General features: G+C 37.5%; 1 protein-coding gene across 1 annotated transcript in view; it reads right to left on the bottom strand.

The window, feature by feature from the left end:
* Positions 1-16,968, bottom strand: part of LOC122810808 (signal-regulatory protein beta-2-like) — a 102,946-nt gene that overhangs the window by 74,061 nt on the left and 11,917 nt on the right. The window contains exon 2 of the mRNA XM_044082368.1: positions 1,408-1,749. Coding sequence (XP_043938303.1) covers positions 1,408-1,749 — 342 coding nt within the window. The remainder of the gene's footprint in view (positions 1-1,407; positions 1,750-16,968) is intronic.

Here is a 16,968-nt window from a genome sequence, read left to right as displayed (position 1 = left end):
AAAATGACTATGAAAGGAAGCAGCAGTGTTGGGTTGCTGCTCTTGATGTAAGTTGAGCTAAAACAGTTCCTTGCTATATAGTTCATAGACTATAATTTATGCTTGAAAATGTCTCCAAGATTAGCATCAGTATCTACATAATATCACTTCCCTAAACTCTATGTCAAACAATGTTAAACTGTGCCTAAGAGCTATATTAAATGCTTGTTGCAGTCCTTAACATGCAAAGACTGACTAATTGTCATTTAAGTATTATCGATACTGTCTGTAGGAACATATTGACACCTCTTCTTCAGCAGTGATTGCAACTCTTAACATCTTGCATACTTTGTATAACTTTGGGCTGTCCTTTAAACAAGACAATTGTCAGTATTACATTTTCTACCAGTTTTGGGTGTTTCTAAATTCTGAGAACACAGCATTTCTCATTTACAGCTTTGCTGAGGTTTTGTACAATGAGCAGTATACTTGAGCCCACCCGTTTGTGACACTGGAAGGCTGAAGTCAGCAAGAGCTCTGGTGCTTAGATATTACACTGACTTGTTATAAAGATGCTTGATTCTCCATAAGTTGTTCCATGGCTAAAAAGCCCAGTTATAAAAAAGTAGCAAATAAAAGGGAAGTTGTGGTCAAATAATATCACCACTGCTTTATTTATATATATGTCCTGCTTTTTTGTCTTTTCTTCTGTTCCTGTCTTCATCTCAAAGGATAGCTCGGGCAAGCAAAGGTTCCTACTATTAATACCTCTGCAATACTGGGGTGGTAGAGAGGTCCCTCTACTGCCTATGTTATATTTATTTGTATGCTGATCTACTTCTTATGAAGTTGCTAGTAGGGTTTTCATTTTGCATGTTTGAAGCATGTAAATGACATCAGCTCCTCTTCAATGATACAAAATGAAGGTCAGCATCACCATTTTACACATTCCTACATTTATACAAGGTGTGTTTCCTTTAGTGGTCTTTCAGTTCTATTATTTTCTCAATTTTTTTAAACTGCTGTGCTCAGGTCTGACACTGTAATGCTGAGTGGAACACTACAGGCATTACTATTAACTGCAAGACTCTTGTTACTTAGAAAACATCCCTTGTTCTGCTGTTATGTACAAACATGAGCATGGTGACTGGATATTTTGCCTTAGTGTATGGTTGTGCTGTTATCTCATTCTGTAGTTTTGTTTGAATGTTGCATAAGGTACTTAGGTTAACTTTTTATATACAGAAAGAGTCTGATAATAAAATATATTATGTAGACTAAAGTGAAGTGTAAAGCATTTTTTGCAATCATATTTTTTGGTACATATACTGCAAGGTTATGTAGCCACAGATTGCTAACTTGTCTTGATAACACACTTACATAGTTTTTATTCCTTCTAATTCCTTCATTAATGATTTTTTTACTTACTGTTCACATAAAGGTGTGTTCCTGATCCATTTGTAGCCACAGTTACCTTGTCAGAATTGAACTTCACACAATAATACATCCCGGCATCATCCAAGCGAATAAGTATAAATGTGATTGACTGATCAGTATTTCTTGTAGGGCCTTCCTTTACAGTCCTACTCACTCGTGGGTCTGGTTTCTCACTTTCAGACTGTGAGTACAGGAGCTGCTGCTGCTGATTGCCTCCTTTGTACCATCGGACAGGGCCCAGAGATTCTTCTGACAAAGTGCAGTTCATTATAGTATTGTTCCCCTCTGTGACAGTAACAGATGGGGTCTGGTATATTGTCAGTCCAGAAGTACCTGAAAGAAATAAAATATTAAGAAATACAAGTTTATAGTCAAAGTTTTCCTGTGAAAGAAACATATTGACAATTCTTTTATGAATTTTTCAACAATCAAGACAGAAAGCTTAAATAATGATGGGAGGATAACAAATCAGGTATAGAGAGCTGGGGTGCACACATAAATGGTCAGATAAAAACTATGTTTAACAAAATGTCTGCTGACTGTGATGCAACACATAACTGCGGATGTACCTTGTGAACAAATGCAGTTAGTGACAGATGAGCTGTATTATGTCTGCCTCATTGTGGTCCTCAGTCTCCAAATGGTTACTGTGGAACGTTGAACAATTTGTGTAACTCAGAAAAGTCCACACGTCATCTGTGAAAATAACTGTATTTATTATGAATTAAATATGATGTGCCAGATTAAAGTAAAACAATGGTGCAATTGCAAGATTTAATTTCTTTTATAATTCTCTATACATCAAATACTTAAATCATTGTTTGATGGTTTGGACTCTGATAGCATAATTCAGAAATATATCAGTAGCCACCCTTAAGAATAAGTAAAGGCAACAGAAGGAAGATGAGCATATACATACCAAACTGTCATTGCATGTAGTCTCATGTGCCCTGTTACAACTCATCTGAGTCAAAGTGAATATTTACTGTAGCAGATAATGTAAAAGGGCAAGTTTTATTGGCGGTATGTCAAAATGTTCTGAAGAAAGAATTGAATTGATACAGAACGATGCACTTAAATATACACAGTATGCAAAGCTACGTAATAATGATAGTTCATTCATGATATGATTGTATTAGATGACGTTTGATCAGCATAAAGTACAGTTAACATTTTTAATACCTGAATGTCCGCATTCCTACAATGAGCATTGGCCAGGTATGTAGTATGTTGTTACTTAATATTTGATTTGCGTAGTACAGTGGTAGTAATTTTTCTTAGATGTTACTAAGGTCTGTAAAACAGAAAGTGTAAGACATGTACCTCTCACTCCTTCTCGAAGTTAGAACAAGCAGGCTTGTGCTTTTGGGGGGATGGCTAAAATAGAAGAAAGAAAGAAAAAGAAAGAAAGAGAAGAAAGGAAGGAAGGAAGGAAGGTAAGGGTAAGAGAGTGTGATAGAAGCATACAAGGAGCACAGGAAAAAGGCGTGATGTCATGCTGATACAAACTTGGTTATCTACATAAACTCACCTTGACATCATGGCTGGAGATAGAAGACAAATCTAAAGGGAAGAGACAGGGACATCATGGATAACATTAACTGTCTTTCTATAAAGTGCAAATCCTACCCACCCTACATTTGCAGACACAGAGATTACTAGACTTTGTAATCACAAACACTCAAGGCTAGTTAGTGCATACACCTACTAAAGGTACAAACATAGTGGACCTGGTACTTACAAATATGGGAAAATGCTGTACCGCCACCAGTGGTTTAATGTCAGACCACAACACAGTCTCCTTCAAAATAAGAATCAGTTCTGTAACTACAGTAAACCCTGTAACAGTCAGAAAATACTCCAAGGCAGACTAGCTTTTATTAAGTGATAACCTGTAAAAATTCCAAAACTGGGAAAACACAGATAACACAGCAGCCTATATGGAATTATTCACAAAAGTTCTATACAACCACTTCAATGATTACACAGAGGCTGATGTGCCTATCAGAAGGAAGCCCAAAACTAAATGAAAAAACAAACCATCCTAGTAGAATCCAAAATTAAACTGGTTGTGAAACAGAAGGGAAAAAGTCATAGTTAAAATTGGGAAGTTTAACACCAAAAAAGATAAAAACTCTCTTATCAAACTGAATAGACAGCAACAAAGCAAATTTTGAGGTAAAGATAGTGTCTCAGGTCAAGGATAACCATAAGGTATTTTTTAGCTATGCCCAAAACCAAAAAGGCAGCACATGACAGTGTGCCAAACTGCTGCTAAACTGAATTGGGAGCTATAGCAGATCTTCTGGCTTACAAATTTAGCTCTTACACCTCAGTCACTCCCAGTTGTCCCTCAGGAAATACCATCTAATATTACCCCTCCAAGTATCAGTGGGGAGCAATTTAACTCTAATTTACTCATTCTCACTACCAGTTGCCTCTCAGGGAATACCATCTAATATCACCCCTCCGAGTATCAGTAGAGGCATGTCATTGGTGCACTCTCTAAGGCCAGGAATACAAATTCGATAGCCCCTGCTACTATCCCAAGATGACTCCTAAGAAGCCTGAAATATGACCTACCAGGGCCACTGGAGTCACTATTCAACCACAGCCTCCACACAGGCTTCATGCCACATGAATGGAAGATATCAACTCCCATCCCTCTGATATACCTCTTAATTGTACGGATTTTTGCAGAATGTCCAGATTTTCACCTCATAGTTTTTGTCTGTTCCTCATAAAATGTGTGGTTTCCTAGCAAATCACTGAAGATTGAAGTCACTAAATAATACTAAATAATGTCAGACATTTGAGTTCCAGACTTTATATCCATTAGAAAATACTTAATAATGCAAAACATGTTATTGTAACAAGTTTATAAGTTTATAGGAGCAATATTTAAGCTCAGTCCCTATTTTTGGGCCTTTATCTCTCCATTCTTTCTGGCTTTGTCCAGATTTCTTGCACTGAGAGGTTGAGAGGGATGCTGTACACAAGGGTGGACCATCAACAAATCCCAAGAACTACAGCCCCATTATTCTGACTATTCTCATATGCAAAGCCATGGAAAGAACTATCATGGATGTGATTAACAGTGGCATATGAGACCTTCAAACACTGGACCCAACCCAGTTTAGTTTCAACAAAGGTAAGTCATGCCTACTGAACCTGGTGAACTTTTTTGGGAAGGTCACCTAGGCAATGGATTAGGGCAAAAATGATAAATTCTGCCTATATTGACCTATTAAAGGCATTTAAATCAATATCCCATTCAGGCAGTGTAAACAAACTCACAGAATTAGGCATAAACCACTATATAACTCTCTGGATATCCATCTGTCTCAATATTCAAGACCCAGGAAGTTAGTAATGGAGAAACCACATCCACAAAGAGGCCAGTCAACAGTGGATTCCCCTCAGTCTCTGGGCTGGGGCCACTCCTCTTTGGCTTCCATTTTTTGAAGATCAAGAGTAATGACAAGGACCTCTGACTTACCAGGTTTGCAGAGCACTCAAGCTAGGAGCAATTACAGAAACCCTGTAAAATACTAAAACCTTACAGAAAGGTCTAACACAGAAAAATGACTGGTGCCATTGCCATGGCTTAAAACTCAATGGCAAGGAATGCATAATAGTAGCTTTTGGGATACAATAGTCAGGGATCTAGGGAATGATGTAGATAGTAACATGGCTTTTGACCAACATGTGTCTAAGCTAGTAAGAAAATCATTCAATGGTACTCTTTTTCTAATTAAAGGTATGATATCCATGCTACTGTACTTAGTCATCATCAGACATGACTGAGTATAACACCCCCTTTGGACTATATCTGACCAGGCACAAGCAACAACTGGAATGTCCACAGAGATTCCTCGCAAAAAGAACAGAATGTGAAAATAATGCCTTATGAATATCGCCTCAAAGTCCTATCTCTATATTCTCTTTCCTTCAGACTGCTGAGCGGCAGTTTATGCCTGGCAAACAAGGTATCCTGCAAAATAAACAGCACCAGAACTAATAGATCTGAGGATTTAAATTTTGCTTGTGACTTAAATAGGACATTTCAGAAGGAAGGTATGTAATCAGGAAATCCTCATTTGCTGTAATAGACTTCCCATCCATACAAAGGTGAGCCCTTCCTGAACCTTATTCAAGTGCAACCTGGACCAATGGATGGAAAATCAGAAATTCACTCCTAGTCTGATATCCATGTCTCTGATGGACAGAGGCAGACATTAAATCATGTCCTAACATACACCTCTTAAAAGAATGCCTAAGGCACAATAACTGATTGTGCACATTTGGTTTGCATGACTAGGCTTATAAAGGTCTCAGTGGTTGTTAGCTTAGTATATACCTAAGAAGCTATCAGGAGGCAGGAAAAGGGAAGGAAAGCAAGGTTGTTTTGTGTTACCCTACTGGTCTTGTAAACCTATGTAACACATTATTCTCTCTGTTTTCAGAATCACGCTATATACATCACACCTTTCTGTGTTCTTCAGACAGCACTTCAGCTGACTTGGATGTATGACATTAAGTCCCATCAGCAAAATTTGCAAGCTAATGAAATATATCATCATAAGCCTCATAAAAAGGACATAGGAAACATACAACCCCAGACTGAGATCAATATGTTTTTGTAAAAGGTAAATTGTGCCTGTAAAACCCAGGCAAGTTATTTCAAAAAAGAAATACACAAAGGTAGCACTGTAAACACTGTATATCGCAATTTATCCAAAGGTTCTGACACTATAGCCAACTTTGGCATCACCGACAAACAGGTCTAACTCCATATAAATCCCTATGGAACCTGCCAAATTGCTAACTGGCTCACTGATAGATATCACTCTAATAGAATTAATAAACACCATCCTTCAAGAGACCTGTCAATAAAGGTGTATCACATGGCTCTGCTTTGGGACCAATTTTATTTGCCATCTACTACTTTGATATCAAATCTAACTCTAAAAGTCTCTGCCTTACCAAATTCATAGTTGATTACAAAACTGGAGCCATCATCAAGCCCCCAGAAGTCATGTAGATCCTTCAGGAGAGGCTAACTTTAACAAATTCAAGGTGTTCAGGATTTTTGTCTAAAGCTGAATGCCAAAAAAATACAGAATCATACAGTTTAGGAAACAGGAACTCTCACACACCTACTAAGTAAAAGGCACCCCCTTAAAATAAAAACTGTTATTGGGGGTCTTGGCAGCTTCATGAATAATGAGTGATACTTTGACCACCATGTTTCCTATGTCATTAAGAAAGCCTTCTACTTCATCCAACATATTACTAAGGTCATTTCCTCTTGGTTAAAAGATGTCATTGTTCCCCTGTTCACATCCTCATCAGGCTCATACCAGAATGCAAGGTATCATTTGATATGTACCTATCCAAACACCTAACCTACTTGAAAATCAACAGTTCCTTACTAAATATATCTCAGGCATGAGCTCCCTACATTACACAGAGCAGCTAAAAGACCTATAGTTCTTCTCCGTCTCCCCAAAGATAGCTTCAGTGTGATCTATGTCTGATCTACAAAGCTGTAAATGATCTAATCCTGCTTGATCTCCTACAGATCTGTAAAACTAATAGCAGCACAAATACAAGATCAATGGATCTAAATCTATACTCCAACACAAATATGAACTGACATGGCAGATACTGATTGCAAAAAAAATTCTCCTCCTCTGAAACAAATTCTTACTTTATGTAAATCAAACCACATCCCTGACTCTTTTCAAATTTAATGTAGACAAATGCATGGGAAACTGGAAATTTATCTCAGACCTTACCCTCTGTCTTTTGGGGATAGGAAAGAGTAACTAGCTGGGTGTTCCAGTGGGACTGAAGTGGCTAGACCTCAAAAAGTTTAACATATATATCACCAAGTAGTAACCTATAAATCTCAGCAGTATTCAGTTTCGACTAACCAGGAAAGTGCAATTTAGCATTTGAGCTGTCTTAGATACTGACTTAAGTTAATTTTCACTACACAAACTTATCTTTGTTTAATATAATAGGTATAAATAAGAATAATACTGTCCTTTGTTTTTTCATTGATGTGCAAGGAAATATGATGGAGTTAATGGAAACTATTATGTAATGCTTTGTTGTCAAGATGATCTCAACTGAATACCATGTTTGAAAGAATGCAATACTTTGGAAAATAATTTAAAATCCAGTGTAAATGAGCTTATATTTTTTGTAGTGTAATGTTTACATGTTTCCTGTGTTGAGATATCTCTCACAGAGACACCATAAGATTGTGTTTGTGATCACTGTAATAAAATAACTGTAGATATAATAAATTTACAGCCAGATTCAATAAAGTCTACATGGTCCGTTTACACCGTGTGTGCATCGCCCCATGGTGCGCACATGATAGCACACTGTTTTGGATTCAGTAAGCTGCTCTACAAGGTGTGTTGAGCTGCACAAACAAGGTAAACACTGTGGCATGCTAATTACAGCATACGCAGCTGAACTGTATACTAATCAAACAATCCAAGATGGCGGAGCTATTCAACAAACAATAAAGCAACTATGTAGACTCATTGCTGGTTCTCTCTGCAAATTTCAAAACCTACTAAAATATAGCCACAGAAAGAATATTAGGGGCTGCTGTTGCTTTAATTCATGTGTATATAAAACAGGCTGAAGTTTATGCAGCTGCTGCTAATAGCCAATGACCAAGAAGGAGAAGAGTTTTCAGACCCTGGTTAACTTATCACAACCTACATGATGTGGAAATTGTACAGTGCTACAGTGTGGATAGAGACACACTACAGGAACTCTGCAACTTCTGATTCCTCAACTCAGAGACAGGGCAACCCAAGGGGTACCCATGCCAGTGGAGACAAAGGTATGTGTGGCACTCAGAATATTAGCTACAGGAACATTTCAGAGACCAACAGGGGACATGCTGGGGGTATCAAAGGCATCTGCAACCAAGATCCTCCATCAGTTCCTGAATTCTTGCTACAACATGCCAGTGACCACATTTATTTTCTCCACACTCCTGAGGACAGGGCCAGAAATATGCAGGACTGCTACCTGGAGCACACTACCCTAAAGTACCGGATGCCATAGGTTGTAGACATATATAAATTAAGGTACCACCCAGGGAACAGGGAAGGCTCTACATAAATAGAAAGGGCCTCCATACTATTAACTGCCAAGTCATGTGTAATGCCAAGGGAATCCTCTTGAACATGTGTGGTGGCAACCCGAGCAGTTACCATGGCTTATATCTGGCACACCTCCCAACTCTATCACATGTTCACTAGGGTGGCTATCCTATAGGGCCATTTAATGGGCATGCAGGTTATACACTGGAACCATGGCTGATGATGCCCATCAGAAATGCACACACACCAGCTGAAGACTGCCAAAATGAGACACAAGCTCAAATCAGAAATATCATAGCATGTGTGTTTGGGCTGCTGAAGTCACCGTTCTGATGCCTAGATACACCTTGAGAGCCATGCAGTATAATCCACACACATATACTGAACTATTCACTATATGTGCCATGCTACACAACATCTTCCTGAAAAAACAGCTTCAGCAGGATCAAGAAGGGGAAGGGGCACACATCCCATCACCAATGGCAAGATCACCACAGCCACATGCAAGTGAGGAGTCAGAGGGGAAGCAGCAGCTGTTCTGGGTGTAGGCAGATGTAGGCATGCTCAATATGCTCCTCACATTGGCTAAGAGGCAATGCATAGCACACTTATTCACAACCTAAGGACCTAAATCCTTCTTCCTATGCACATACATATAATAGTATTAATGTAAGGAATGCTCATAACCTTTGCCTACCCATATAATGGCAGTATACTCCTAATATCAGACAGAGTCATCCCCGATCTAAAACAGTTACGACTTCTGGATTTACAAGGTAAGTGCTGAACCTGGAGTGTATTGTGTAATGATATGAATGAATGGCATATCCTTGTTTGTTGTTACTTGGTAATGTAAGCAAGTAAAAGGTGGGAGATTTGTGTGACAGCAGAGACTTAGGTGACCTATATGTGTCCAATATCAAGAAGTAGGCCTCAGGCATCAACGATTTACACAGTGATACCCCCAGGGTTGCCAGACGTCCCTATTTGGGTGGGACTGTCCCGAGATCAGCAGCCTGATCCCGAGTCCTGCCTTGCCGGTTTAAATCCCGGCCAGCCTCCGCTTTCTTTGTTTTTTTTTTTTTTTTTTGATTGTCCCGTATACCTGGCATATGGGCCAATCAAAAATTGCTAAACACAGAGCTACTTGTGTTGAATGCAGAACTGCAATGCATTAAACACAAGAAGCTCCGTGTTTAGTGTAGAGCTACTGAGCTACTGTTATTTAATGTGGAACTGTGTTCCGCATTAAAAACCTTTTTTTTTTTTTTTTTTTGGTCTTCACTTGCCGTGAGAGACCTTTTTTTTCTGTCCCTACTTGGGGGGCTGGAAATCTGGCAACCCTGGCTACCCCTCAAAAGTACTGATGGTCACTGAATGTCCTCAGTTTACCAACATACATTTGTACTGGAAAATCATTAAAGAGAGAAGCTTGAAAATAAAGAGACACATTTTAGTTTCAGACTTCAAAACCCTCAAAAGATCATTAACAATACTGATGCAAAAAATGTTTGATTCTATCAACTTTCTAATTTTCTAAGACCAAAATATTTCAAAGGTACAATTACCAAATCAACATCACAAATACAGATATACTAAGCACTAAGTCAGCTATGCACCCTGAGCATCAGACACAAATGTTCTGTATTCCCTGAATCCAAAAGACAGAAAACAGGGTTATGGCACAATTATCATCACTTGCACAGGATGTTGTGCGGCACTTGCTCAGGGTGTTGTGGGGGGGAAAGAAGCCTAGGCTGACACAAAAGGTCGGTGAGTGTGTGTGGGTAAGAAAAAGAAACAGGCAGACATTCGAATAAATTAACAAATGCCCAGTGAGACAAAATGACCTTTAAGCTTCACGGCTGAACCATGTAACTGTTGTGTGTATGTCTGCAGGTGCCCTCCAGGTTAAATTGGTGTGTGAGTGTCTGCATGAACACAGCCAAGTTCTGTACTGGCTCTGTTTTGGTATGTTGGACAGGTGTGAGCCATGCATGGTAGAGAGGGCAGTTCATCATTAATGTACCCACCCACAAGAATTGGCTCTGCCAGGCGGTAGACTGGCATATCCACACCCATAGTCAAATGAACTGCTGATACCTAAACATGACTGATATCCCCCTATGAAGATGCCAAGGACTATGACCCTATGGCCCACCACATCTGGGTGTGGCCACCTAAACCACTGATGGAGCACTATGACACTATGGGAAAGTGATCAATCACAACCATGTTGGCTAACAGCAGATGATGTGGCTGACTTATACGCATAAGGTGTTGTCCCCCTCCTTGCAGATGTTCCATCACAGACACCACCCATTCCAACATGTCATTCATCTGATTCGTTGAATCAGCAACATGGTGGAGGCAGTTATGCATGTCAGCCTATGCTGCATCTACAACCCTAAGCATTTCTCTGGAGGAACTATGGGAATGTATCTGTGCCTCCATGATGGTTCTGAACATACAACGACTGGTATGGGAAGACACACCTGGATCAGGTAGAGAATGGACAGCAGGCCTCCTCTAAGCACCCATAACAACTCTCCTTTGTGGCACCTCACCCACACTTTGGCTACAGTCAGAGTCAGCAAACATTGAAGCCACAGTAACCATACTTCTCTGATTGACTGTCTCACCTTCCACCTGTCCAATATCTGAGGGCTCACTGGAATGGGTTGGCATAGGCCTACTGGCTGTGTCCAATGGAGTTACAGGGGGCAGCTGACTGTCAACCTCAATGTCAATGTAACCTCTCCATTCCATGACTGTGCCTGTGTTTGGCCCCCATCATCATCAGAGTCTGCCAATACTCTGACATCAGGTGGGTAGAGTCCTATACTTCCACTGTCAGGATCACCTATGATACTAAGCAACAAACACAGGAAAAAAACAATAGCTACACCACTGTAGTCAAATGTATGCTAACAAAGTAACAGTGATGCCATTACTACAGACAATGCAACAATGTGCACAACAGTCCTGACACCCGTATCACACATAGCCTAGTACCTACCTATGAACCTATCGGCCCAAGGGCCTATATAAGCCTAGCCAGCAAGGTACAATAGCTTACGCCACCTAAGAAAGTTATTTTCCTGTGCCACTGTCCAGCAGAGACACAGAAGTGATCCCTGGGGTGTATTTCCTATTTCCCATTCACTCATCAAGATTTTTCTTAAGAGTGCTAATGAAGAACTTTGCTTGACATAGATGGGTAGCTTGTTCCAGAGTATAGGTATTCTCTGGGACAGGAATCTATCCCTCCAGCATGTCCTTCTTATTGTGGTGACAAGGTTTAGGTCCCTAGAGTGTGTAGCTTGGAGGGATTGGGATTTCTTTAGGTGTAGCATGTCCAACAGCTCTGGGTTTGACATAGCTTTATATGTTAGGCAGAGATTACCTCGGAGTAGGCGAAATGCTACGGAGTAAAGCTGGAGTTTATTGAGGCGATCAGTGTAGGGCATTTGTTTAAGGCCAGTAATCCTCTTTGTGAGGTACTTCTGTGGCCTTTCCAGCTGCTGCAGATGTCTTGTGAGGTACATTCCAAAAGGGGCATTGTACTCTCTAATGGGTCTAATGATTGATCAGTAGAGGGGAACAATGACCTCTTTTTTTCCTGGATGAGAACCCTTTTATGATGAGGTGTGCCACGTAGAAGGACTTCCTGACTACTGTGGTGATGTGACTATCAAAGGAGAGACTACTGTCCACCTGGGTCCCAAGGTCTCTTATCATGCATTCACTGTTAAGTAGATTGCTGCCTATGTGGTAGTTCATGGGTAGAGAGTTTTTACCAAAGGGGATAACATTGCACTTTTTGGCATTGAGCTTGAGGCCATGGCTTTGACACCAGGCATCTGTCTCAGTGAGGCCCTTCTGTAGGATGTCCACATCATTTGGGGACTTGACTATGGCTTCTAGTTTGCATTCATCTGCAAATTTCATCAGCCAGAGGCCTTCTGTGTTAACCTGTACTTCAGAGAAGTAGATACCAAACAGGAGAGCTCCGAGAATGGAACCCTGTGGCACTCCACTTGTCACTACCTTGAGGTCAGATTTGGAGTCTGCAACTTTTACAGTATGGGTTCTGTCAGTGAGCCAGTTGGCAACCCATCTTGTGACGCAGGGATTTATACCCAGTTTATTGAGTTTAGCTATAATTCCAAAATGGGGGATGGTGTGGAAAGCCTTGGCGAGGTCAAGATAGGCTGTGTGAACCATCTTAACCTCATCCACAGCTTTGGTGATTGCCTCAAAGAAGTCGATCAGGTTCAGGAGGCATGGTCTGCCTTTCACAAACCCAAACTGGGTGGGATCCAGAGTGTGGAGGTTACCAATGTCTTTGTTTATGAGTTCTATGATGATACATTTCATGACCTTGCAGACCAGGCTCATCAGGCTAATAAGTCGATAGTTCCCAGGATCAGTGGTGGCTCCCCCTTTGTGGAGTGGGATAACTGTTGCTGTATGCCATTCAGTGGACACAAAGCCTGATGCAAGGCTATTATTGAACATAGTGCTTAAGTGGGTAGCCAGTTCTTTCTGAAGTTCGTGTAAAACACAGTTTGGGATGTTGTCCAGTCCCATGGATGCTGTGTTTTTGTCTTTAGAGAGTGCAGCTTTTACCTGCGTAGTTGTGATTACAGGGACTCTGCATTTTTCCTGTATAGATATGGGCCCTTTAGAGGGTGAAAGGGGGGTAAAGTTAGCACTGAACCGATCTGACAGGATGTTGGCAATAACAGTTGGTTCTGTAATTTTCGTGCCTTTGTGCTATAACTCAGAGCAGATCTGGGTGTTGCCATCTAGATTCTTTTTTTTTTCAAAACAAGTTTATTGTTTTAACATATAAGAGAAATATCATAACAATTTTATACAAATAATTAAAAATAGGTATTATTATAATATTCAACAAAACAACTAAAGTATTTACAAAGACATCCACTACAATCAGATCAATTAATTAAACTAAGATACTGTGCTATTGAAATAAGAATTTTTTTAACAAATTTTGTAAATTATCCCATACAATAAAATGTGATGTTTTTCTAGTTGTTCTCATTCTAATTGTGCTTATTTCCATATGACACATTATATTCATAACATTTTTAAATTCATTGAATGAAGGAGGTGTATCTGAAATCCAATTTCTAGTTATTATTTTCCTAGCCACTGCTAGGATAGACCATAACAAGGGAAGCTTAATCTTTTTAACACATTGAGGTACAGGTGTGTTGAATAATATAAGAGACTTAGAAATAATGAAATTATCTGTAAAAAGAGCCTGCAAAAATTCATTAATTGACTTCCAGTATTCTTTCAACTTCATACAGTCATAAAACATATGAGCCCAGTCAGCATTAATTTCTACATTACATCTCTTACATAGATTATCTTTATTATTAATTTTATTCATCATCAAAGGTGTATAAAAGATCTATGTAAAAATTTCCATGTATAAAGTCTCCAGACAATGGAAGATGTAGTTCTATAAGCAGATTCCAATATATATTGTTTATCTTGTTGAGTTGGTGGGTCCCCATTAACAGAGGTGAAATAATTCCAGTATGAATCTACATTGTAAAAAGTTTCTTGTCTGATAATTTTATGTATATATGAAAGTTTACCTTTATCAGAAACTTTATGCTGTAAATTTATTATCAAGTAATCAATCAGTTTTGGAATAGATTCTTTAACTGTTATAGACATTAGATCTATTCTATCAATGAGATGTTGTCTAAAGATCTGAACCTCTAACCAGCAAGTTTCTCTTAGATCAAATTCTTGTTTTAAGAAATCTAGATTTTTAACTTTATTATCAGATATCAGCTGATACCAGTACTTTAGATTATTATCTATAGCTAAATGAGCTCCTTCAGAAGTAGATGACATAAGCATACCCTGAGTATAAATTATAGGGAATACAATAAAATTCCATTCCCTATACTTAGGGTGCATGAATATAAAATTACGATAACTAATAATAATATTTAATGGGTAACAGACCATATGTTTAGGTGTAATAGGTGAGGTACAAAATTCCTTTAGCAACCACAACATGGAGTTATTTATAATCATATTTTTATGTGTTAAGGAGATTTTCATGAAGTGTATACTAATTAGCTCCCAATAATCTTTCCATTTTATGACATATGACCGATCTATTAATAAAGTAATAACTTTTATAATAGAAGAGATAATATATAAATTAAAGTCTGGAAAAGAAATACCCCCCTTGAGACCAGCTATTAGTATGTTTCTTTAATGCAATCCTAGGTCTATTAGGTGCCCATAAGAAATTTAACATTAGTGTATTCAGTTTCTTGATAGTTATTTTTGTAGGTGAAAGTATTATTGATTGTATTAAGTATAAAATCTTGGGGAATATTATCATTTTAATAATTGTAAGTCTCTCCTCCATAGTAAAAAACATATTATTCCAGGTATTAAAAAGATTTTTGTATATTAAGAAAACAGGTATTATAGTTATTATATATAATAGATTTAATATCTTTAGATAGTATTATACCTAAATAAGTTATCTGATCTGAGTTGGGTACATATTTAGTAAAATCACTAATGAGAGTATTTTTGTGTATATATAGGTAGTATTTTAGTTTTTCTTCACTGAATATTAAACCAGAAATACTTTTAAAATTCATCATTTTATCAAATAAAGACTGCATAGAAGAATTAGATCCTGCTGATGTAATTAGAACATCATCTGCAAAAAGTTGAATTTTTGATGTTGTATTTTCTTCTATTTCAAAACCCTCATGTCAGTACTGTTTCTAATCAAATTAGCCCAAGGCTCCATTACTAAAGTGAATAATAGTAGAAAGTGGACATCCTTGCTTTGTACCTTTAAGAATGGGTATTTTTTGTGAAACATATGTTCCTACCTTAATATAAGCCAGCGTTCCTTTGTATAAATGCTCAATTAAATTTACAAATGCATCAGAGAAATTTGTGCATTTCAGTAAGGTAAACAGATAGTCCCAACTTACTGAATCAAATGCTGAACCTATATCAAGACTAATAAGTGTTAAATCTTTCTTTTCCTATTTGCAAAATCAATTAATGCTAAAGTTCTTCTTATATTATCAAAAGTATTTCTATTTACAATGAAGCCCGCCTGATCTATGTCTATAATGCCGGGATAATTGTCTTCAATCTATCAGCAAAATACTCATAAACATTTTATAATCAACATTAAGTAATGAGATGGGTCGATATGAAGAACATCTAGTTGGATCTTTATTAGGTTTTAAAATTGGTGAAATAAATGTATATTGCCAAGATGGGGTTATTAATTCAGTTTGGGCCAGAATAAAACCTTATGTATTAATGAATATGTAGTTTTAGAAAGGATTTTATATATCTCTGGTATAATACCATCATTACCCGGTGCTTTGTTTGATTTAAGCTTATTTATTTGTGTAATAACTTGAATATATGAAATACTTTTGTCCAATCGTTTAATCTGTTGTTTATTGCTTTTTATTCATGTTTGTGGTTATAAACTCCTTTATTTTATCTTTAGGTTCCATGTTAATGTTGTTATGGTTAATCTTGTGAAAGTGATTTCTAAATTCGCCCAGTATTTCTGGTATACTAGAAACATTCTTCTTTTTCCTTAGAGAAAAGATTTCTTTGATATGGTTTTGTTTATTCAATCTTTTTGTTTTATTTTTAAGTCTATGTAAGTATTTGGGGCTTATTGAATAAGACAAAACTTGTATTTCTCTAAAGTTATTTTAACTTTATGAGTTAAAATTTCTTTGTATTTCTCATTTAGTTTGTTTATTTCTTCAATAACTTTCTTGTCCATAATATTTTCTTTATTATTATGCTTATAAGAGTCCAGTTTACTTTTGAATATCTAACAATTCCTTATCCCAAGATTTCCTTTTGTTATTATACCATCTGATACTTTGTCCATATAGATATGATTTTAAGGCATCCCAAACATAGACAATGGAGACTTCAGGAGTATTATTTATGTCTAGAAAATGTTGTACTTCTGAAAGTATATATTCTTTATAGTCTTTAGCTGAGTTAAGTATGCTGGTATCCTTTTGATCTGAACATTATGAGTATTTTTATCATGAATTCAAAAACAATTGAGTTATGATCAGATATAGGACATGAAATGATTTTGGAATTAATTAAATCTGTTACCATCTGGTTAGAAATAAAGACCCTATCTATTTTTGAATAAGTTTTGTATCTGTTAGAAAAAAGGTGTATGGTAATGATTTTGACTCTATCTGATTATTAATATCATTCAAATGATAAGAATTAGCAAAATCATTTAAATGTTTTGCATTAGATGTAATTCTTCTTTTCTTTATAGTGGTAGTATCACTTTCATGTAGTATACAATTAAAATCACCAGCTAAAATAATAT

This window comes from Protopterus annectens, chromosome 9.part0, assembly GCF_019279795.1.
Source record: "Protopterus annectens isolate FY-2018-M chromosome 9.part0, PAN1.0, whole genome shotgun sequence".
Classification (NCBI taxonomy): Eukaryota; Metazoa; Chordata; order Ceratodontiformes; family Protopteridae; genus Protopterus; species Protopterus annectens.
The sequence above is the reverse complement of the archived record's forward strand: the minus strand, read 5'-3'. Positions and strand labels throughout refer to the sequence as shown.